This window comes from Chenopodium quinoa, unplaced genomic scaffold (genome assembly GCF_001683475.1).
Source record: "Chenopodium quinoa cultivar QQ74 unplaced genomic scaffold, ASM168347v1, whole genome shotgun sequence".
In the NCBI taxonomy this organism is placed as follows: domain Eukaryota; kingdom Viridiplantae; phylum Streptophyta; class Magnoliopsida; order Caryophyllales; family Amaranthaceae; genus Chenopodium; species Chenopodium quinoa.
Window position 1 is genome coordinate 356,795 of NW_018745323.1, and position 22,847 is coordinate 379,641.

The window sequence follows — 22,847 nt, forward strand, 5'->3', positions numbered from 1 at the left end:
GTTTGGAGCTACAACACTCACTGTTTTGAGCTCTACATGGACGGTTTATTAAATAATATTATTCTCCTTTTTTCTTTTAAAAAAAAAATAACACAGTCCGAATATTATTTTAAAACACCCTTACTATAAGCAGATTACCAAACAAGATGTTAATCTTTGCACCCAATTCATAATTAGGTGCTATTGAAGCTAATTTGCCTATTTTTAATTATAAATTTTCCTACAATAGCCTTCCTTTTCTAACAATCCTAATTTTCCTAAACTCAAAACTCCCGCCAACTTCATCCTTCACATCCCTCCAAAAACCTCAAACCCTACTCTCTCTCTCTCTCTCCCTCTCCTATTACCTCTCTCCTTCTCACACAAGTACACAACAAAAATGGCGGATGAAGAAGAAATCCACTCATCAGAAACCCTAAAACCCTCATTTCCAACGGGAAGAGTGAAGAAAATCGTGAAATTCGACAAAGACATCACCAGAATCACCTCCGAAGCTCTCTTCCTCGTCTCCGGCGCAACGGAGTTATTCCTCCATTTCCTCACCGAGAAATCCGCCGAAATCGCCGTCGAAAAGAAGCGTAAAAACATCAAGGTCGACTACCTCAGACTCGCCGTCAAGCGACACCAGCCGACTCGCGATTTTCTGCTTGATTCACTTCCGATGCCGTCTTCTCAGCCGTTGGATGAGCCTCCTGCTGATCGGACGGTTAAGAGGAAGTCTGTTCTTCCGCCTAATACTCGTCGTATTGATAGCTTCTTCTGTAAGCCTCCTCAGAATGATGATTTGAGAAATGAAGGTGAAGATCCTGATGTTGATGATGAGGAGGAGACCTAGGGTTTTGGTGTTAATTGTGGTAATTTATGTCATTTGATAGTGTTAGATTGATAAAATGTTGGTGGTTATGTGTTTGTAGATTGTTGAGACTTTCAATTCAATGATGATATCGTTTTAAATTATGTTTAATTGTTGCCAAAGTTTTTCTCTTCTTATAATTAATGGCGATTTTAATCAAGATTTTTAATGGAACAATTTCATCGGAATCGAATTGGTAAATATTACTCGTAAGCTCGAAATTCTGGAAAGGTGGAGTGATTAATCATTAGAGACTAGGTGATGATATGTGGTATGATAGGCTCCTAATTTTGTTATTTGATACTGTAATTATGTTGATTTGTAGGGTGATAACTGAGATTAATATGAGAATTTCTAGTTTGACATTTTTGCTGGCAACTGAATTCATCCAAGATGAAAATTGCAAAATGATTTGATGTTAAATAATTTTCATCATGTTGTAGTAATTTTCTGTGAGTAAAATTATATTGCTTCTGTTTATAAAGGTATAATCTCTGGTATATGACGCGTTAAATTTCCTGTTTATTTCTGCTAATTTGAGTTTATTGGGAATGTTAGTGTTTGATACATATAGTGAAATGTTTGTAGGGTAAGAGTTTGTTAAATTTCAGAGATATCATATAATTTTTGGTATTATGTGGCTTGTTCAAGTGTCACACTGTATCCAACTTTCCATGGAATTAAGTACTTAAGTACAGTGTAGAAGCTTAGTAACATAGTATGTTGTGTCGGCAGCAAATTTGTAGTGAGATTATATACTACCTCTGTTACAGGTTATGTGCAACGATTAGACATTTTCCCTCTCTGCTTTATGTCAAATCGTTGCACATAACTTGTAACGGAAGTAGTATTTGTATTGGTTGGTTGGTTGATAAGAGATTAAGAGAAAGCTCTATATTACACACACTGGTCTAGTGAAACACTACATACATTACCTCCTGACTGAATGCAGGGCACTTTACAAAGTATATATGGGCAAGCAAGAGGGGTGGTGGGGGGGATGTAGTCAGAATTTCCGACGTTATTTTTTCACAAAACTCTCAGATCTATGCTATATTACACACTTATGTATTTGCTGTAAGGGCTCTCAGATTTCAGGAGATAAGGGTCCGGAAAAGGTGGACACAACTGAAGCTGTTTCATCTCTTAGGTGAGAAGCATATTCAGATTGGGCATACATCTGCTGTCTTGGTGGTTTGAGTCCTTCCTGCATGAATGATGTGCCCAGACTCCGCGGGTTGAAGCTGTTTGATCCTGCTTGTTGTGCACCCAATGATAATCTCCTGTTTGAAGGACTTCCATTCAGGTTCCTTTTTGTAGGGGATCCATTGCTGAAACTACCATTTAAATTCCTGTTTGGGATACGTCGAGCACTGGTGCCTGGTCTGGGGCTCAATGAGAGATTATTGTGTACAGTTGCTACCTTTTTCTTTTCTAACTGAAAATTTCAAAGAAGGCTCCATGTTAATATCCAGGTGAGCATCAAATGTTGCTGTTATATCTCTTCTATATTATACTACTTCTTGTACAGTTTTGTCATCTGATTGCATCATGATTCACGTGCTCTATCACTTCCTCGTCTCTCTTCGTGTGTATGTGTGCATATATGTGGTTATTTGGGGAGTGGATATATATGGGAAATAGTTAGTGCCTTTATTTCAATCATGATCTATAGCATTGTTGCTGTCCATTTATGTTTTTGCATTTTGTGTCGATTGAAACTTACCCTCTGCCTTTGCTTCTCTTCTTCTTTTTCCTGTCGCAATGCAATATATTCTTCCAACATAGCTAGAAGAGGTGCCTGATACCACAACACAAAAGCCATAGCATGCTTGAAGTTAATAACTGAATAAAGCTTACTTTGTTATATTGTATATTTGTATTACTTTCTAGTCTCTGGATACTAATTTGAAGTACCTCCAAATCAAAAGGTGAATGAAAATTATTATAAGTGAAGCTCTTACCTCATCATATAAAAACACTTTATTTCTTTCTGCTTCCCATTCTCTGGTCAATGATATCAACATATCTATTAAAGCTGCAAGCAAGTTTTTGTGTGAGAACATGTGATCTGACTGGCAATGTTTCAAAGCTTAAGAAAATGTTTAAAACTAACGTAAATTGATTCTGATTCACGATCGAAATCCTATTAAAGATCTACCATAGTAATAATAAGTAAAAGATATAGTGATTCATTGCGTTTGATTGAGTCTTTTGCGGCAGTAAACTCCATAAATCACCATGATGGTCATTGTTATAGAACTTTTTGGGGATTATCCTGTTAAAGAGATGATGAACTTGATTCCTAATTTTTACCTGGGATCTTGATGACTGTAATCCTGGCTCGTTCTGCTCGTTTTAAATTCTTGTGAGCACCTCTGCTGACAGAATATCGGTTTTCATCCTGTAGGCAAAACATCATAACAAACAGTTAAATTTAGGGATAGGTGTTCATACATCATAAATCCATTAGACTAGTTGGATTATATTAACAATGGTTACCCTGTTATATTCTTCCAACCACCGTTCTTCATCACGTGCTAATATCCACTTATCTACCCGTTCCATTATAGCTTTCCTGCTTGAAGCTTCTTCTTGTGCTTTAGCAATCTGTTCATCCATGCTTTTTAGGAGATGGACAAGGTCGATTGTCCCTATTATCCACAATTATTATATTTGTGTTCAGTATTTCAGTAAACATCAGAAAAATTATGGAAAGTATCAAGTTTGTGCCTTATTAGGATAGAAATTTGCGAGTCATCTCATACCTGAGTCTACAAGATGTGTTATGTTTTCTATTTCAGACGGCGAAGGGATTTCCATGTGTGATCTACTGCATATTTCTTGAAGCTCAAACTGTTTTCTGTGGAATAGCTCTTTCATCTTGCTTGTCTTTAGTTCATCTAGTCTCTGTACTTCAGTCTCAGCCTTAATACAGTAAGAGTGACGTTAGACAACCTTCTGAGGTATAGGAGAAATTTTATTAATTTTTCTAGAAGAATAAGCAATTTAATCATCGACTAACCTGCTGTATGATGCTGGTGGTGAGGGTTCCAGGTTTTGTTATTTTTTCAAATGGGACTACCAATAAGTTAACAACATGGAAAAATGGTTGGCGCTCTTTTTCTGGTGTATCAATAAGCTTCCACATATCTAACAATGCTTCCCCTAAATGATGAAGCTGCAGTGACAAAGATGCTGCATTTGGTTATCACCAGAGATAATTTGGTGGTATTATCTGAATAAATCAAGTAAGCTAACATGGTTTTTTTGCAGGAGGAAAACCAACCTTCTCAATGCGTTTCTGCTTTTCTTCTTCTAGAGACTTCACAGTATCCTCGAGCTTAGCCAAAATGTTGTCACTTATATTTTTGGCTATGCCACACAACTCATTTAAGCTTGGGTGAATCTTTGTAATAGTCATCGAGGAATCCATTCCCAATAATGCAGCCAGATCATGGATTTGGTTTGTATACCTTTCCACCTTTTGGAGTCTGGTACTCTTTAAATTGAATGATGAAGAAATTAGAACTGAGATTTTAGTACATTCTGGGTTTATCTATTGCATGCTACCTCCTCTGAGCCTATATGATAGGCCACATTTCTGATTTAAGCATCCCAAAATTAAGGTAAGCTCTAAATTTTTTTCATTTTACCCTTGATGAAAGAAATTTTTGAAATACTAACTTACCCTTGATTTGGCCTATTATTTAGGGGTAGAGAGGTTTTAATTTATATTACCATATATGTAATACCTTCTCGTTTTGGAGTTTTTTTAGCTCGGCTTGGTATTCCTCAAGTCTCTTCAATGAAAGATCATTCTCATTGACCTTCATAACTGATGCAGATTCATCATATTCTGAAAGACCTGATATCTCTGCTTTAATTTTTTGTATCTGCCCTTGAACTGCTTGGAACTGGTTCATCCTTTCTCTTTTTCTTTGCCTCATCTCACTTAAGGCTGGGGTGATTGAATCTATCTGTTGTCTTAGAGTCCCTGCCTTCTTCTCCGGCTGTTGTGAAATACAGTCAGCCTTTCATAAAAGAATAACAAACGAAGCCTTATTCCCAAACTTGGGTCGGCCATTTCATCCAAGATTATAGTTCTGTTTCTACACGATTAGAGTTAACACAGGAAAAAAGCTTATTCCGATAATATAATCCTGCTAGCTAAGCTCACGATGTGTCTAATCACTTGTATTATCTCATTTATAGTAAAATTAAAAACACTGTCAATTTTGGTGTACTATTATATTCTTCTGTTGTTTATATTTACTAATATTCACTTCACTTGTGAGTCAGTCTGTTACAACATACAAGAATATCATTTTTAGTTAGTAATTGCAAGAATTCAGCTATTTTCAGTGAGCAAAGAAAATTTCCACTTAACATTCACTATCAATTCCCTATTTATTTGGTTGTTGAATATCCTGCCCAAATGATAGCTTTCTTATCATTGCATAAATTGTAATTAACTGATCTGATTCATTTATTTCAGGAGCTAATAACAGTCACAAAGACGGCCAAGGAAGAAATGAATGTACCCTTTCAGGGAGAGAGCGTTCGCCAAGTGACAGAAGAAGCTGCGTAAACTCAGACTCAGATTCAGCCAGTTCCTGATGCAGTCGTGATCTCGCCATGTTAGCATAATCAACCTTCTTTCTGTAAACCCCCAGACACTCCTGCTCAATGTCAAGTAAGACCTTCTCCCTTTCGAATTCATCTTCTCCGACTTCATCCCATATCATCTGCTCCAATTAATTCATAACATAACATGACATACAGTTACTAGTCAGAGTAAGTAAAAGTGTAACTCAAGCAAATGTAACAGCAAAAGAAACTTGCCTGCAATTCCTGAAGTAGATACCCGCATGAATTTTCGAGTAAACCCGAACTACGAACTGGTATCGGAGTCTGAATCGACCCCATCAGAGTTACACAGCTAACACCAGGGTGTTTACCTTTTGTTTAGGCACTCAAAATAGATACCAAAAAAGGTAGAAATTATGCTTCTCTGAAAAGATTGTGTGATTCTCTGATTGTAGTGTTTGGGATTTTTGCTTAAAAGAAAAGATTGAACAGAAGTAGGTGTAACTATAGCTTTGTGCTTAAGGTTAGTTCATAGTTTTATGTTCTTTTCTTCCTCTTCTTCTTTCCCTTTCTCTCTCCTATATTTTTTTTTTATCTTCCCTTTTTTACCTTCTAGGGAGGAGGTGTTGGGTGATCTTCCAGGTTGTCTCTTTCAGTTTATAATTAAATTTTTTGTACATTGAAATTTGGTATATATTATAAAGTTTAGTGTCTCTTTCCCTCAACAGCTTCCTTCTTTTTTCATATTACATGATATTATAATAATTATTATTATATGTATGTTATTATGCTGGTTGCTATGCTTTTATGCAGGTTGGAGTACTTAACTAAGCAATGAGCAACAACACATAAAAAAGAGGGATCTGCTTGAGGTACAAGCTTGACAAGTCATCAGTTCTGTCATCAAACTGCTCTTACTATCACAACTTTCTATGATTCTTACGTCGGCCTCGTTGTTATTAGGTAGTCCCCTCGTGAGGATGGTAACACTTATAATGTGAATACGGGTTATGAAATTTTGGCTTATATAGTCGACCCCATTATTGTGATTAAGGCTTCGATGTAGTTGTACAATCCAGAGATGAAGAATATTGAATTATGGCAGCAGGTTATACCAGAAGAATTTGGTAAATAATGATTGGTATTTAGTTGATTATGATATTAAAGGGAAGGTCTAAATTCGTATTGCATTATTTAAGGGCTAATATAAGATTAGTGTGGATAAGGATCCTGCGTGGTGGGTGGGATCCATATTTTGGGATAAAAGCATATGATTTGAATTTTCTTAATTGGTGGGTCATAAATAATTATTGTGTTTTTATTGTTGAGAGATATATTTTTTTTTTGTCATTTCATTTACGCAAGTATTTTTCTTCAAAAGAAACACAGTTACAATAAGGAAGGAAATATTATACGGAGTATTGTACATTTGTACCTATTTGCCAATTCCATTATCGTGGGCTGGTTACCACTTGTTAGCTCTTGACTTAAATAGAGAAGGGGCCAAGGGGTTTAAATAAGTTGGTCAATATTTTGAATTCTAGACGGGAAGTTTGAGTTCGATTCTCATTAAGTGGGTAATATCCGTATTCTTTGTACTAAAATATGAAATTAAAAATAAATTATCGGTGTAAATATCGATAATTTATTTCGTTTCTTTTGTTATTATTAATAATACTCTTTTTTTTAAGGATGTTAGAAATAAATTGCAAAAGGCGAAGAATGAAATTAAAATTGTGGTTTAGATTTTAAGTTTAAATTAATCATTTTGCCATAATTGGCAAATAGTAATTATTATTTTTTAGTGTTTAGAGAGCTACAAGAATGGGGTGAGAATCGATCTAAGATTCCTGAAATCGGAAAGGAAGCTCTAACTACTTGAGTTATCTCTCTCTCTCGAATTAATATTCCGTATTAGCTAATATGATTAACTTCCAAAGTATTGTCCAAATTCTTAGAACTAATATGAAAATTTTAAATTGAAAAATTGACATCATTGTATCAAACAATGTCGACTATATCTTAACTACTCGTACTTGACAAAGATTTTATTGACATTTTATAACAAGATCGTCAACCATGCAAGACCTACAAATTAAAGTTACTAGGCTACATTGTCAACATTTTTTTTATGCTGTCGAGATAGGGTACAAACTACAAATAATATACTACCTCCGTTAATATTTACTTGCGACTTTGGGGTATTATTTGAGAGACATAATATATTCCAAAGTTGCAAGTAAATGTAAACGGAGGTAGTAATAGAAAGATATATGAACGTTTTTATCAATAACGATATTAATTAACTTTTGCTTTGGAATTAACCTTTTCTTCTTTGTATGTAAGAATAAAACATGATTTCGGAATAACCCATCTATGTAAGATTTATATGCAATTCTCTTAAGAGCAAATCGCTACTTGAGTTTCGATTTGTCATCTACGTTACCATAAATTGCTAATTGAATTCACAAATAAAACAGAGTAATGTATAGTTAGGGAGGTCATCTAAGCCATACTTCGTATTTATCTTAGGCTATGAATTAGTTACAAATAAAAATGCTCAACAAAATTTTACAGTAAAAGGTTAATAAACTATTATGCCTAGCAAGTTTGTTTTCAACTTGCTATTGAGTTGAAAAGTTAAATTGTTCATAAAGTTGTGTCAATAATATGATATAAATATTTGATATTATGTAAATATGTAATGAGACGAACTTAAGAGCCGAATATCTTACATAATTAAAATTGAACATTTAAATAGGGTGGAAAGTCGATATGAAACCACTTAAAAATAGAGTAATTAGTAGGTAATTTGTAACAATAATCCCAACCCATCTACTCCACTTGATGAACCAAAACTTAATTATTGTGTAATTTGATTTGATTAGCTAATGAAAGTGGGTTATGATAAACTTTCTTTTTCTGGACCCCTACGGCTCCCACCAAATTACTTTAATGCAAAACTAGTGCTTCGATGATTAATACATGATAAGTCCATTCTACCTTATTATAGAAATAAATCAATAATAATAAATAATAATGTCATATTAGTCAGCTTTCAGTTATGATTAAATGTATTTTAAACAGAAGGTTATTGTACTTTAATTAGCATATCATTGAAGGCAGTGTTTGGTACAATGATTAATTTATGCCAATTGCAAAGAGTGAATCATATATTTTGGAAGTGTCTATCTTGCTTCAGTAGAGGAAGGAATAATGTAGCCGTTACATTTTGCTGTTTTCTATGGGAATCCTAAAATAAGCATTAATGAGTTGTTCTGTTATTCAAGCAAAAAGGTTTCTAGATAAGTTACGTTCATATAAGGGTTAATAAGTTTGGATAAGTAAATTAGAACATAAATGATTACTCATCAAGGTTCAATTAAAAATTACATTTCGTTCACATAGATATAATTCGATGAATATAACACACTCTAGATGGTAGGCAATAGCTACTCTGTTCGGCTAAATACAATTATTGTACACAATAATGTTAACCCTTAGTATTTGTCACACCTCAATTTTTATTTGAAATAGTTACTTTTACTTGTTAATTATTTTTTGAAATTTTTTTAAATTACCATCCAAAAATGTAACTATTTTCGAACTAACCACCCGTTTAATTTTTTATTTTGAATTACCACCGCTTAAATTAAATAAATGCTCAGATTACCACCCATTTCAAAAATCCGGTGGATTTTTCATCTGTGAGCCCCACCTAACGCTTATTTTAACCCTTTTGACTGATTTTTTTGCCCGATTTTTCTATTTAAAAATGCTCTCCTAACTTCAATTAACATTTTTCTCTTTGAAATTTGGTAGAATTTGGTGAAGGAAATTTGAATTAAAGTTTAGAGAGCACTTTTAACGAGAAAATCCAGGGAAAAAAAATCAGTCATAAGTGTTAGGTGGGGTCTACAGACAGAAAATCCACCGGATTTTTTGAAATGGGTGGTAATCTGAGCATTTATTTTATTTAAGGGGTGGTAATTTAAAATAAAAAATTAGACAGGTGGTTAGTTCGAAAATGGTTACATTTTTGGGTGGTAATTTAAAAATTAACCTTTTTTTTTTAAATTTTATTAATTTATTGTTGCATATGTTTTTCCTTACGGAGTATGAAGTTAATTATTACTGATTGACATTGTATTACATGAAGTAAAATGGATATTTTAAGTTGAAAAGAACGATACCTTTAATGTTTAATGCAATATACTTATACACTACATCCATCACATTTAGTCGTACAAATATAATCAAATTAAAGTAAAATCTTAACATGACAATTAATTCTAAACAACAGGACCTTCATCACATCTCTATGTTTTACACCCTCAATATCCTAAATATAAAAATGCAATAGCATATAGTATATGTTTATCATATAAGGATCCAAATCCAAGCAACTGAAGCAAAGTAAACTAGTAAGTGCACCACTCATTTTCTCAAGGAACTATGCTTTATTATTCTTGGTTTGAGGGTGTATTTATGAGTTTCAGTTAAATTTGAAAATTGAAACTATGAAGATTATCTTGATTATTAAAACTTGTTAAAAGGAGTCAAGATCCATATTTACAGGCAAACAAACTCATTGCACACACTTTTAGAACACATAATCCAAAAATTAAGGTTCTTGTGAGATTCATCAAGTATTCTTAAATTCATACTCCTAAATTCTTGCAACAATGAAAGAAAGAAAAATTATGAACACTAGTAGTGTATGCGTTTTACTTTTAAGAAAACTATTCATGCTCGCTTTCATTAATCTTAATGGAACGAATGAAGTATTTATTCAATATCTTTTATAAAAAGGACAAAAGTGCAAGACCCCGCTTGTTTTATGAACTACATTTCAAATTCCACAGAAGCTGTGATGTGTACAAGATTGTAGGGTGCTAAGTTGTTTTCTTTGGTTCTGCAAAATGTTAAATGCAAATATTTTCAAATTTGATCTGCTACTGTATTTAGAAATGATCAGTTCACCAGCACATTTTTCACTGGAGTCCCTTGGAAGGGTTGTGCTGTTGTGTTTTGTAAGACAAGGTATGGCCTATTGTGTGAGATGGTCACGCCAAAAACAAGTAAGCAACACAAAAAATGCACCATCATTATAAGCTCAAATCAACGATAATATTCTAGTACTTCGTACATTGTCTGTAGAAGAAGTTGATTTCCTGAGATACAAAGAGCCACCCAAGCAGCAGACAAGCCTAAACTCCACCTAATAATCTAATCTATTTCACAAAGGAAGGTCAAGAAGCTATTAGTAATAACGTGGACCTGTATCGTAAACTCGACCACCAGGGGTTGGAACTCTAGTATCAGTTCCTTGGATTCTCCCACGTCCAAATGATTCATGACGCTCTCTGTATGAATCAAACTCTACCCTGCCACCAAACTGCCGACGAGGTTCACCAGGGGCCATATCTGGTGCTCCATATCCATGAGGACCATGATGAACCTGATTCATGTCAACGGGCCCACTGTTGTTCTGGTAGGGGGTCATGCCAGCAAGCTGGTATGTCTGTAAGCGTGCCTGGGACTCTCTTTGGAGAAGTTCTTCTCTCAGAGTGGCATGCTTAGCTCGAAGTGCAGATAGTTTTTCTTGATATTGATTATTGATCTCAATGATTTTCTGAAACATCCACAAATCCAGCAGTGCATGACATAACGATAGCAATAATAGTAAAACAAAGCAAAATTTGCCATATTATATGAACCTTCCCCCCCAAAAGTTCAATTAACAGACTTAGCGACTTACAGCATGCCTTGTTTGAACAAAAACAGTAATTCTCATTTGCAAAATAAGAAGAGTAAAGGAAAGCAGATAATATCATCAAAGTGAACTCACTGGCATGGATAATAATATTTAAGTAAAGGTTTGGAAAATCTGATAATGATGTTTCCAAAGTACTAAAGTAACCGCAAAGCCGCAAAGGAATGGAAACTAAAAAGTATGTCCTTGGGGTACGCTAGAGGTTTCTTAATCCCCGCCAAGTTTTTTTGTCAGCTACAGAAGAAGTCATTAATATACTAGTATACCAATGCAGCAGTATGCTACTTCATAGTGACATCAAATAGCTCCAGTTAGCACTGTCAAAACGGTTTGACAGTTCGGTTTTGGTTCGGTTTGAAATCGGTTCGGTTTGAAATCGGGTCGGTTTGAAATCGGTTCAAATGTCTTACGGGTCGGTTTCGGTTCGGTTTAAATAATTATCGGTTCGGTTCGGTTTCGGTTTATTCTTGAACGGTTTAAATTCGGTTCGGGTTCTAAACGGTTCGGTTAGTAAACGGTTCGGTGCAAACGGGTTGCGGTTTGTTAACGGTTCGGTGTAAACGGTTTTTAACCCGGTTTAAATTCGGTTCGGGTTGTAAACGGTCCGGGTTGTAAACGGTCCGGGTAGTAAACGGTTCGGTGCAGACGGGTTGCGGTTTGATAACGGTTCGGTGTAAACGGTTTTTATCCCGGTTTAAATTCGGTTCGGGTTGTAAACGGTCCGGGTTGTAAACAGTCCGGGTAGTAAACGGTTCGGTGCAGACAGGTTGCGGTTTGTTAACGGTTCGGTGTAAACGGTTTTTATCCCGGTTCAAACAGTTTCGGTTTAGAAACGATTCGGTTCTTTTTTGGTTCAGTTTCATTTTAGTTCGGTTTATAACTGGTTCGGTTCGTTAACGGGTTCGGTTCTTCTACGATTTAACATTACTTGGATAGGTTTTATTTCAGCTTTACTAAATTACAGTTCGAGTCTGGTTTTGATTCAAAAAACCGGTTTTTTATCGAGTCGTTTGGATTTGGGCAATCAAACAGTTTTGGTTTGAAATTTTATACTACTTTCTAACTTTTTGCTAGTTAACAAGTTTTATATCAAGTCGAGACTTCATCACTTCATATTGAGGCATCATATTATATGCAAATTCTCATTAATTTTATAAATACATATCATGTTATGTATTTAGTTTAGCCATACTGATCTTACTAGTTTATTAGGAAGTAGATTATAAAAGTTTAGTGCATTAATGTATTATTGTTTTACTATCAGATTATTATCTGCTTCTTATTTGATCATTTAGTTAATTAATAATGTCATAATCATGATTTGATGAGTAATTGTGACATCGAAATTTTCAATTTGGTATTCGATACTTAATTAGTCAACAAGACTGATAATTAAGACTTGTTTATCATTATATATTTGCATAAAGTTATATATTACAAAGTAGTTTGATTTGTATAATCAAATAACACATTAATGAAGAAGAAGGTAATATTGACTCTTTCAACCGATTATACATATTAACATATAAATAACATATAACCATCTCATATTCTCATAGTTAAATATTATTAGTATAAAGGGATGAGAATCATAAGATTATTATATTTTTCTATATCCTTTATTGGTTTACCCCTAAGGCTTATGTCACTAATTACTAATTAGTAATTAGTAATTACTTAATTAGACTAACAAGTTAATAAGAAAGAGTAGCGTTTAACTTGAGTCTAATAGATCAAATACTGAAATGGTATTAGTATATTACCTAGTAGGATAGTCTAGTACACTGCTAATCTGTTATGCAACTATGCTAAATTGACAATTGCTGATATAGTCATATTAGTCAATCACTCATGTAGTCATAACTCATATCTAAATAAGTAATTTGTATTTATGTACTAATCTACTAGTCAATTATACAATTTATAAGTTTACACGATTACAAGTGTATTTGCTTATAGGTACAACTAAACTGATATAAAATAACCATATAACTAATCCGTAGTACTTCTTACTCTCTAAGATATATGACGTCATTATATTATTAAACAGTGTTCGATTTTTTATTAATCGCAACGCTAGACATTTACACGCTAACCGATTCACATTTTATAATTTAAAGAACTTAATATTTTAATGTGTGTGTTAAAAAAAATTATAAAAGCTGATATTATGAAGGCATATTTCGTTTTATCGGGATTCGAGAAATGTAATTAGTTTTTTTTTGAAGCCATGTAATTAATTAATTGTATAAAATTTCGTTTAATGTTATTAAAATAAAATTAAAAATTTTGATTTTTACAAAGTGGAAAATTGATTTCATTTTTTTGGTTGACAATTTCATCAAAATATGAAAGGTGGGAAATTTCCCTCCAAAACTAAAAGGAAAAACAAATTTTAAATTTAGAATTTAGATATTTTGGTTGTTAAATAATTAAATAATATATTGCAAAAGAGGAAAAAAAAAAAAAAAAAAAAAAAAAACAGTGGTGAAACGTGAATTGAATTAGCCTGGTTAGGTCATCTCCTCTTCATTCATCATCTTCAATTCGCCGTTTTGCTCCACATCAAACACTGATTCTTCGGTTCTTCTTCTTCATCCTCAAGCGCTGAATCCTTACTCACTCTGAAGTTCTCCAGTTCTCCATCTTCAATTCTTCCTCTCCTTCAAGCCGTCACAGCTCAAGGTAATTTTCAGTTAATTTTTTTTTTTATTTCGGTTTTTTTTTTCGATCTCGAGTTCTCCATTGTCGTTTTTTTTGTTCGATCTCCAGTTCTCCATCTTCAATTCTTCTTCTCCTTCAAGCCGTCACAGCTCCAGGTAATTTTCACTTAATTTTTTTTTGTTTTTATTTCGGTTTTTTGTTCGATCTCAATTTCTCCAAATGTAATTAGTTTTTTTTCGATTTCCAGTTCTCCATCTTCAATTCTTCTTCTCCTTCAAGCCGTCACAGCTCAAGGTAATTTTTCAGTTAATTTTTTTTTTTTTATTTCGGTTTATTTTCGATCTCGAGTTCTCTATTGTCGTTTTTTTTGTTCGATCTCCAGTTCTCCATCTTCAATTCTTCTTCTCCTTCAAGCCGTCACAGCTCCAGGTAATTTTCACTTAATTGTTTTGTTTTTGTTTTTTGTTGTTCATATAATTCCTGAACTATAGACCAGGATGGCATATACTAATCACCCTCTATTATGAATATCTAAGGGACAGTGGGAGACAAATCTTGTGGTTATAAAAGCATTAGAATTTTTGTATGGTAGGGAACCCAATAAATCATTACACTATTTCAGTTTAAACTTGCACCCATGGCAAAAGTTATGCTTGAAAAGTTTGAGGGCTATTGGGATGAATATAGTTTGATCCTTTCAATTGCTATTGTTCTTGATCCACGCTATAAGCTTGTTCGAGTGACGAAGATGTTAAAAGTGCTTTATGTTGATGAGGCATGTGTTGAAAAGGCGAAGGTAATTAAAGATGCTCTTTTGGAGTTGTACAACTTTTATTATTCTATGTCTTTCGGTGTTACATCAAGTACAATTGTTCCACCCTCCATCCCAGCTGTTATCGATAAATCAAATAGTCACTTGGATGATGACATATTCAAGGTAATCAATTTCTGTTTATTGTGGTTTACAAAATTAATAATTGTATGTTTTAATTTTTATTATTTAATAAAGCATTTTGTTTGAACTTTTCTAGTATGTTGATGATGATGATGATGAGGATGGCCCATCAAATCGGCCATCGATGGAGATTGATTCTTATTTGTGTACTCCTCGGCAACCAATTTATGAAGGGCAGAAATATGATGTTCTCAAGTATTGGGAATCTCAAATTAGTGTGTACCCCATATTAGCTGTTATGGCTAGGGATGTTTTGGCCATTCCTATTACATCGGTAGCCTCTGAGTCTTCTTTTAGCATGGGTGGTCGTATTTTAAACAAGTATAGGAGTGCGCTTTTGCCTAAGAATGTTGAGGCGTTGGTTACAACACAAAATTGGTTACGTGGTTATGATTGTGATATTGAAGAAGACGTCCTTGACATTGGTAAAGAAGTGATAGATGAAAGTTTTGCATCTAGTTAAGATATGGAATTGTGGTTCAGGCTTTTGCTAAAATGTTTTAATCTCATAGAACAAATATTAATAGTTTTAATCACATTACATTATTGATATTTTGTTCCTTATTTGTCTTGAATTATTGGTTATTATTTTTGTTGTAGTTATATAATTCTACTGTAATGAGAGTCATCAAACTAAAAAAAAGTAGTAACGATTTGCTTGACAAATATTAAGAGCATTCTCACTGGCAACACAGGAACTGATAAAAGAAAGTAGAAGTTAATAGCCCGTTTCACTTTTATCTTGACCCTGACTTGACCTTTACCCGCAACGTACTCGCCCCGCTAATGACCCGCATTGACCCGCCCAATAACCACTCCTAGTAGTAAGTGGTTTGTAAATGGTTTGATTTATAAGCGATTCGGTTCATAAACATTTTGGTTTATAAGCGGTTCGGTTTATAAACGGTTCGGTTAATAATCAGTTCGGTTTATAAACGGTTCGGTTTATAAACAGTTCGGTTTATAATCAGTTCGGTTTATAAACGGTTCGGTTTATAAACGGTTCGGTTTATAACGGTTTTTATGGCAGTTCAAACGGTTTCGGGTTAGAAACGGTTCGGTTCATTTTCGGTTCGGTTTCCTTTCAGTTCGGTTTAGATTTTGGTTCGGTTCTTAAACGGTTTAACGTTACTCGAATCGGTTCGGTTTCGGGTTCACTAAAATGCGGTTCGGGTCGGTTTTCGGTTTAAAAAAAGCGGTTTCTAAACGGTTCGGTTCTCATTCGGATCGGTTTGAATCGGTTCGGTTTCCCCGGTTCGGTTCGGTTTTTGACAGTACTAGCTCCAGTGGATGCTAACTCAAATTGCACAAGGACGATCAGAATTTTATGAAAAGCTTAGTTGTCACAAAGCAGGTCAAAAGTAACACAAAACAATTATTGTCCAAAGTTGAGCAAATGAATTCAGGGCAGAGAATTTTGCATTTAGTAGGAGAGATAAACAGAATGAAGACCAAAGATGAGCTTCCAGAAAATATGTTAGCATGTGAAGAATTCATGTTATGATAAGTTTATGCCCAATGCTCTCTTAGGTGTTCCGAACTTCTGATAAAAGAGATAAAATATTTTTGGAGTACGGAAGATAAACAGATTAAACTTCTATTAGGGCATTTAAAAAAAAAAAAAAAAACAGTTGTAAGTATGTGGTGGTCTCCATGATAACCAAAAAATATTGGCAACACACAGTGACACAGTTACTTTCTACTAAAGAACATCCAACAGACAATGACAGCAAGCGGTTACATGAATTGACATATTTTCTCAGCATTTAGCATAGCAGCAGAGTCCATAATTTCCGAGCACGTCCAATAATTATTTGGAAATATTCCAAGACTTCTTCAACCAAAAATTAAAAGGGTTCCAATAATAGGATTCCTGTGTATTATTCATATTCCATATTGATTCAGCTGCTACTCTGCTAGTGTACAGAAAGATTCAAAATAGCAAAAGTAAACTCACCTTTCTGTGTCTAGCAGTTTCAGCATCCTCTGCGTCATTCTGTTCTTTTATAAATTTCATAATATCGCTATGGAACTTTTGGTCAAGCCTTTCCAAATTCTGTGGAACTGGATTGTCTTCATATCCAACTTCCATATCTTGTTCCTGGGGGTGGACTCTTTGCTCTTGATTTGAGCTCATTTTTGTGTCTGGCATCTGATTAGGATAGAATGATCTGCCTGCATTTCCCCCTTGTCCTGGAAATGAAAAGTATAATATAGTATCAGATTTAAACAACTTGAACTTGAACCACAAAGGCAACTGATCATAACAAGGATGAACATTAGAAATACAGCTAGCGAGGTCAATTAAGAGATATTAGAAGAGAAAAGGGAAGGGAATAATAGGGGAAAAGAAATATGAAAGGCAGTAAAGGGAATCTACTTGGCCAACCAAGCATTTGATATCGAGTATTAACTTCTCTCAATCACCTATTACAAAACACGGGTTTAATGCCCAACTTGGTACTCAATATGTGAAAGCAAATCAAGCAGGCCTGAAAATTTAATGAAGCTGTGTAGGTTAAGAGATTTTTACTTAGGCAATAATTCTCTCCATTCTCAGTATCAACCTCCCAAACTTACCTAGCATGAAAGGAAAATAGTCAGATACTTGAATTTTGTGATTTATTACACAAAAAATACATGTAAAAAAAGTAACAAGCTTCCAATTATATGGTTTTCCTTTCCTAAGCACCTGGCAAATACCATATTCAATTGAGAACTTAATGTCTTAACCTACCTTTTAACTAAATTCATGTTATTGAGGACTGTCAGTAACTTAGTCATGCAATGAGCTTCAAGAAAGAGCAGGCAATGCAATATTGCCAAACAACCAGAAACTGTATCAGATACAGGAATTCACAGCTTTGTGCAGTCTTTTAATTCCTCAAAAATGGCTGACACAATTGCAAGGATGCAGTGGCAGCTTGAAAGGATACCTTTAGTACAACTTATTTTTTAATACTTATAACTACCTTCAACAATAATTCCAGATGCCCATCAATCTAGCTGTCTAACATGAGCTCAGTGGATTTATCCTGAATTTCTGACAAGACTCCTAAACAGAATACAAGGCTGAGGAGTATATATTTAAGTAATTAAGTACGGTGGTAAGGTGGTTGATATTAGTGCCATCCTGTGAGCATGTGGATATCATGTTTGGAATGCCTAATGGGAAGTCCAATTTTGTTTCAAGTGTCTTGTAGATGGGAACAAAATAGCATTGTGCACTAAGCTCTATGCATTTGCAAAATACAACATGATCACATTTAGAGAGTATTAAACCCAAGAAAATTTTTGTTTAGAGCTGGGCCCACGTACAGCAGGTACACAATTTGGTATGAGGGGTATAGATAGTAAGAAAACTAAGAATATAGGTAATGACTTAATCATACATAATAGAATGTGGTGACTCCAGATAATCACAAAGTAATTACAAGGCTTGCTAGAGGGAATAATAATTATGTGCAAAATTTTTGAGACACCTTTGGAGAGATCTTACCAAATATACTTCAAAACAGGGAAAATTTTAAATTGGATCCACCGTGTAAATAGCCAAGATGAACAAAATGGACCCAAATAACCATGGGAAGCTACTTAAGGGTCAAGGAGACTTCTATTGGATTACTATTTGAGCTGTACACTAGTGTAAGGAGGATCTCCTATGCATGACTTGTACCATATTACCGGAAAAACCAATCTATATTAGGCGTTAATTACAACCCAACCCTGTGGGTACTTGAGCAAACCAACAGTACTTCCTCCAATTTTTACTGTAATCTTTCATTGCTCCCCAAATAAATTCTCATGGATGTTAGTTATACAACTTTTGATATGAGCTAAATTTATGCTAGTGAGTGAGATTTCTGCTAATTGCTGTCATTGACTCATTTTCGTATAACATATGATAAGTCTAGATCGAAGCCAATTCCTGAAGACTCATGGGGTGATATGACTATATGAGTCTGATACTAAACATCTATGTCAAAGGAACCACAGTGGAAAGTTGCTAGGAAGTCTAGAAAATTATCTCACAATGTATTCCAAGGGTTTGAGACTAGTCCTCTCAACACAACTAGCCTTAACTAGGGCAATCAATCTTGAATCCCGCCGGAAATTATGCAAGCCAACAATAATTTCAACTCACTCATGTAGTCTATCAGTCGTAGATGTTAATGGCATGAACTACAGCTTCACTCAACTAACCAAACGGCTTCCTTACAACTTTCCACTTTCCACCAATCTCCAAAATCACTATCTTGAGCACAAACTATCGACTTCGTAGTTAGTCCAAGTATTGGCTGGTCAAATAATCATTTATCTCCTATACGGCTATACCCATGAGCAAACTACTAGTCTCATATGTGTGAAGTGTTCAAAATTGGCCCAATGAGTGGCAATTCATACTGGTCTCACAAGGGAGTATGTGTTTAAATTTTCTATGGATGAAGTCACACAAGGTGGCAATTCACCCAATGATGAATTGTCGATCTTGCAAATCCAAGATTATTGAAAGAGTGATATTACCAATATCTCATCATCAATGAAAATACATACTGTATAATCATCTCATCTCAAAATTATGTATCCCTAACTTTATTAGAGACAGAATAGGAGGTCTATGCTTAACATTTTTAAGATCCAAAATGATTCTAAGTAAGAAGTCTTACGCAAGCCAAATTTTATTTTATTTTTTTTTTAAAAAAAAAAAACAGCTGAGGTTGTTACATTTACAGATGTCTAATTGAAAAGAAAACTTAAATCAGAATTAGGTACTGGAAAATAGAAAGATTTACATATTGTTTGGATATAAGCAAATGGAGAGAAAGGGAGGGAAGGGAAAAGAAGGGGAGCAAATCCCTTTGTTTGGATAAAGAGTTGTAGGAAGGAAAGGGGGAGGGAAAGATCCACTATTCCACTTTCCCTCCCTCTCCAACTAATATTATCTCTCCAAAAATGGAGAGATTTGGAGGGAAATGGAGCTCCATGTCCTTCCTCCCTTTTCTCCTCTTTCCATCCCCTTCCTTTCTCTTCCAAGTTACTATTCAAACATATACAAGCAAGGGAAGGAAGAGAAAGGGAGGGTATAAGTGAGCTCCATTTTCCCTTCAAATCTCTCCAATTTTGGGGGGATTATGCTTATTAAAGAGAGAGATAATGGACCCTTCCCTCTTATTCTCCTTCCTTCCCCCAATCCTTTACCCAAACAAGAGAAATTGTTACCCTCCCTTTTTCTTCACTTCTGTCCTATCATTTCCTTGTATCCAAACAAGAGAAATTGTTACCCTCCCTTTTTCTTCACTTCTGTCCTATCATTTCCTTGTATCCAAACTAAGTGTTAAAGCCTTACACATAAAATTAAAACTTGCAATAAATTAGACGAAAAAAGGACCCACCAGCACTGTAGAGTTGAGGTGACATTTGCTGTGCATCTCTTTCCCACCGCCACTGACCTTCTTCTTTCTTTGAAGTATATTGACGCTCATCCTCAGTTGGAAACGAATCAGGTCTCCCGAAATAATTATTTACCATTGAATTTTGATGCATCCTCTGGTGAGACAAATTATGCATTTGAGATGAACATCAAGGAGAGATACAAGATTTTTGAATTGGTAATAAGTTAGAAACTTCAAAATGAAATGAGTAACATATTGTCTAATATTTCAATTATATAGCTTAAACATGTGCAAAGAGAGAAATGTTTTAGTACTATAATCTTCTTCAACCTATAACTACAATATTTACAAAGATTGTGTTGTTTGTCATTGACTTTGGTTTCTTTAATTTAGGTGCATCATTCATCATTTCCTAATTAAATGGATGGAACATTTATTATCAAATTTATTATCATTCATAAAGTGATCATAAAACAGGAAAATAACATGTGTTCGAGCACAGGAACACAAGAATAAACTCTTTATAAATCGACCATATAAATCTAGCACACACTCCGCCATACCAACAATCATAAGTTCATAACTACAATTCCACACGAAATTCACAATTACAATAATAAACCCACGATTTTCACAAATTCACACTAGCACAAAAACATTTTTAAAATCATCACCATTAACCAATTCAATCAACAACCATTTCACTCCTGAGCTAACCAAGTCATCAATTCGTCTAATTCGCTTAAAATCCAACCAATCATCACAGCCTACTAAAAATTTAAGGTTGCTGTCTTTCTGATTACTGCAAAAGATCAAACCAAATTCAATCTAATAAACTTAAAATTCAAAGATCCTACTTAACAATTACAAAACCCAACTCAAAAATTGAACAAATTAAGCTAAATAATCAACAATCTTATCCACCCGACCCTTAATTCCTCAACAATTTCAGAGCTCAAACTCATAACACCAACAAAGAAGTTAACAAATTTCAGAAACATGTGGGTAACATTGGGGAAAAAAAAATGAAATTTTGCAAGAAGAGAAGATACCCAACAGATATATTGGCGCTATAATCTGTGTTGCTGTTGCTAAATTCGTCGTCCACCTTCTGAGTTCAGTATTTGCTCTGAAATTACTGCAATTTGCAATTATCTCCCATTCAAAAGGGGTTTTATGAAACCCAATTGATTTTCCCAAGTTTGATAATCTTGTAATATCTCTTTCCTGTCATTTTTTAGTTATTGTGAAAACTCGTGACATGTTGCAATGTACTTCTTCCGTTTTCTTTTAAATGCAATACTTTTTTTTTTTTTTGAAAGAGTTAATCAGAATAGACAAATGAGTAACTTTATCATTTGATCGTGTTTGGAGAAAAGCTGAAAGCTCATTGTGTTTGCTGATTTTCACTAGCTGATTGTATTACCTTATTTGACTAACTTTTTTTATTAGTTTATTGTAGAAAAGTGTTTGGTAAATAGCTGATTGATTAAAGCTGGTTGATTATATGAAATGACTAATAAGCTAATTGTAAGGTAGGTAATTCATATAAGATTTTTAATTAAATGGGGTTATAAGTGTCATTTCACCATAAAAATTGAATAAGGTAATTGAAAAAGCTCCTAGAAGGAGCTTTTTGAAGAAAAAATAATAATTTAGTGGAATAAACTCTTTAAATAAGCTTCCCACCAAACACCTTGAATTAACTTATTTAATAGTCAATAAGCTAATGTTGGTCAAATAAGCTAATGTTGGTGAAATAAGTTAATTTTGCTCAAATAAGCTAGTTACCGAGCACAAATAACTTGAAAATCGAGATTAAAGAAGGGTTAGATACTACGGGTTTGTTCACCTTATTTCAGGCATAATAAGCTCAAATAAATTTAGTCCAAGAAAAATAAGTTATGATAAGGGTTATCCAAGTTCAAATATGAAAAAAGAATTTTTTTTTTTTTATGAGGTCTAATAAGTTAAGTGAAAATCAAGTGAATGAAACACACTTTTGTTCAAAAAAAAGTGAATGGAACACACCTTATATACATTTTAATATTGAATTAATATAACTTAAAATAATAAGTTCTCAGTAAATGAGCTTCACTAGTATGAATTCAAATGTATAAAAAAAAACCAAGTGAACATAACACCCCCATAGTCCACGGGTGTTGTATTTGATGTCAATAAATGCAACACACCGAAATTGGTGTTATTGGACGTAATTTTGTTTTTTCAATCACCTAAAAAGCTAAAACTACGTGTCATAATTGTTAAATATATATCTTGTAAATATATATCTATGTATATCTTATACTTAGTCAAAGGTTACTTAATTAGCTCCTTGTATTTAGGCTAGTATCACGCCTAATGAAAGGCAGTAGCTTGTATATATGCTGACCTCCATATTGTGAATGATCAAGGAAAATATTCCCAAATTCTATCATGGTATCAGACGCATAGGGTTTAATCTTCTCGCTTCCGCTTGCCCTTTGCATCAATCTCTGCCCACCGTCCTGTTCTCCATCTCTTTCTTCTCCGTTCTGTTCCTGCCATTCTCTATGGCGGAAAACAAATCCACCTTTCACCCTGCTTTCATCGTCAACAATATCCAAACATGTATCC

At 34.2% G+C, this 22,847-nt stretch overlaps 3 protein-coding genes across 4 annotated transcripts; 1 reads left to right on the forward strand and 2 right to left on the reverse strand.

The window, feature by feature from the left end:
- The first annotated feature begins 174 nt into the window (after positions 1-174).
- LOC110712459 (dr1-associated corepressor-like) lies at positions 175-936 on the forward strand. Its single transcript, XM_021890928.1, has one exon. The coding sequence runs from the start codon at positions 380-382 to the stop codon at positions 833-835; it is 456 nt and encodes a 151-aa protein (XP_021746620.1). The 5' UTR covers positions 175-379; the 3' UTR covers positions 836-936.
- Positions 937-1,725: 789 nt separating this feature from the next.
- LOC110712452 (65-kDa microtubule-associated protein 8-like) lies at positions 1,726-6,188 on the reverse strand. Its single transcript, XM_021890918.1, has 11 exons — positions 5,699-6,188; positions 5,398-5,601; positions 4,609-4,866; positions 4,143-4,355; positions 3,879-4,034; positions 3,622-3,781; positions 3,356-3,507; positions 3,170-3,257; positions 2,818-2,891; positions 2,580-2,654; positions 1,726-2,291 (listed from the first exon to the last, which is right to left on the reverse strand). The coding sequence occupies exons 1-11, from the start codon at positions 5,780-5,782 to the stop codon at positions 1,941-1,943; spliced, it is 1,815 nt and encodes a 604-aa protein (XP_021746610.1). The 5' UTR covers positions 5,783-6,188; the 3' UTR covers positions 1,726-1,940.
- Positions 6,189-10,525: 4,337 nt separating this feature from the next.
- On the reverse strand, positions 10,526-21,484 carry LOC110712457. Of its 2 annotated transcripts, none has more exons than XM_021890926.1 (4): positions 21,289-21,484; positions 20,232-20,385; positions 16,796-17,031; positions 10,526-11,078 (listed from the first exon to the last, which is right to left on the reverse strand). In XM_021890926.1, the coding sequence occupies exons 2-4, from the start codon at positions 20,380-20,382 to the stop codon at positions 10,707-10,709; spliced, it is 759 nt and encodes a 252-aa protein (XP_021746618.1). In that variant the 5' UTR covers positions 20,383-20,385; positions 21,289-21,484; the 3' UTR covers positions 10,526-10,706. The 2 variants fall into 2 exon arrangements, with proteins under 2 accessions (XP_021746618.1, XP_021746617.1); XM_021890925.1 differs by having other exon boundaries at positions 21,284-21,483.
- Between the last annotated feature and the right edge of the window lie 1,363 nt (positions 21,485-22,847).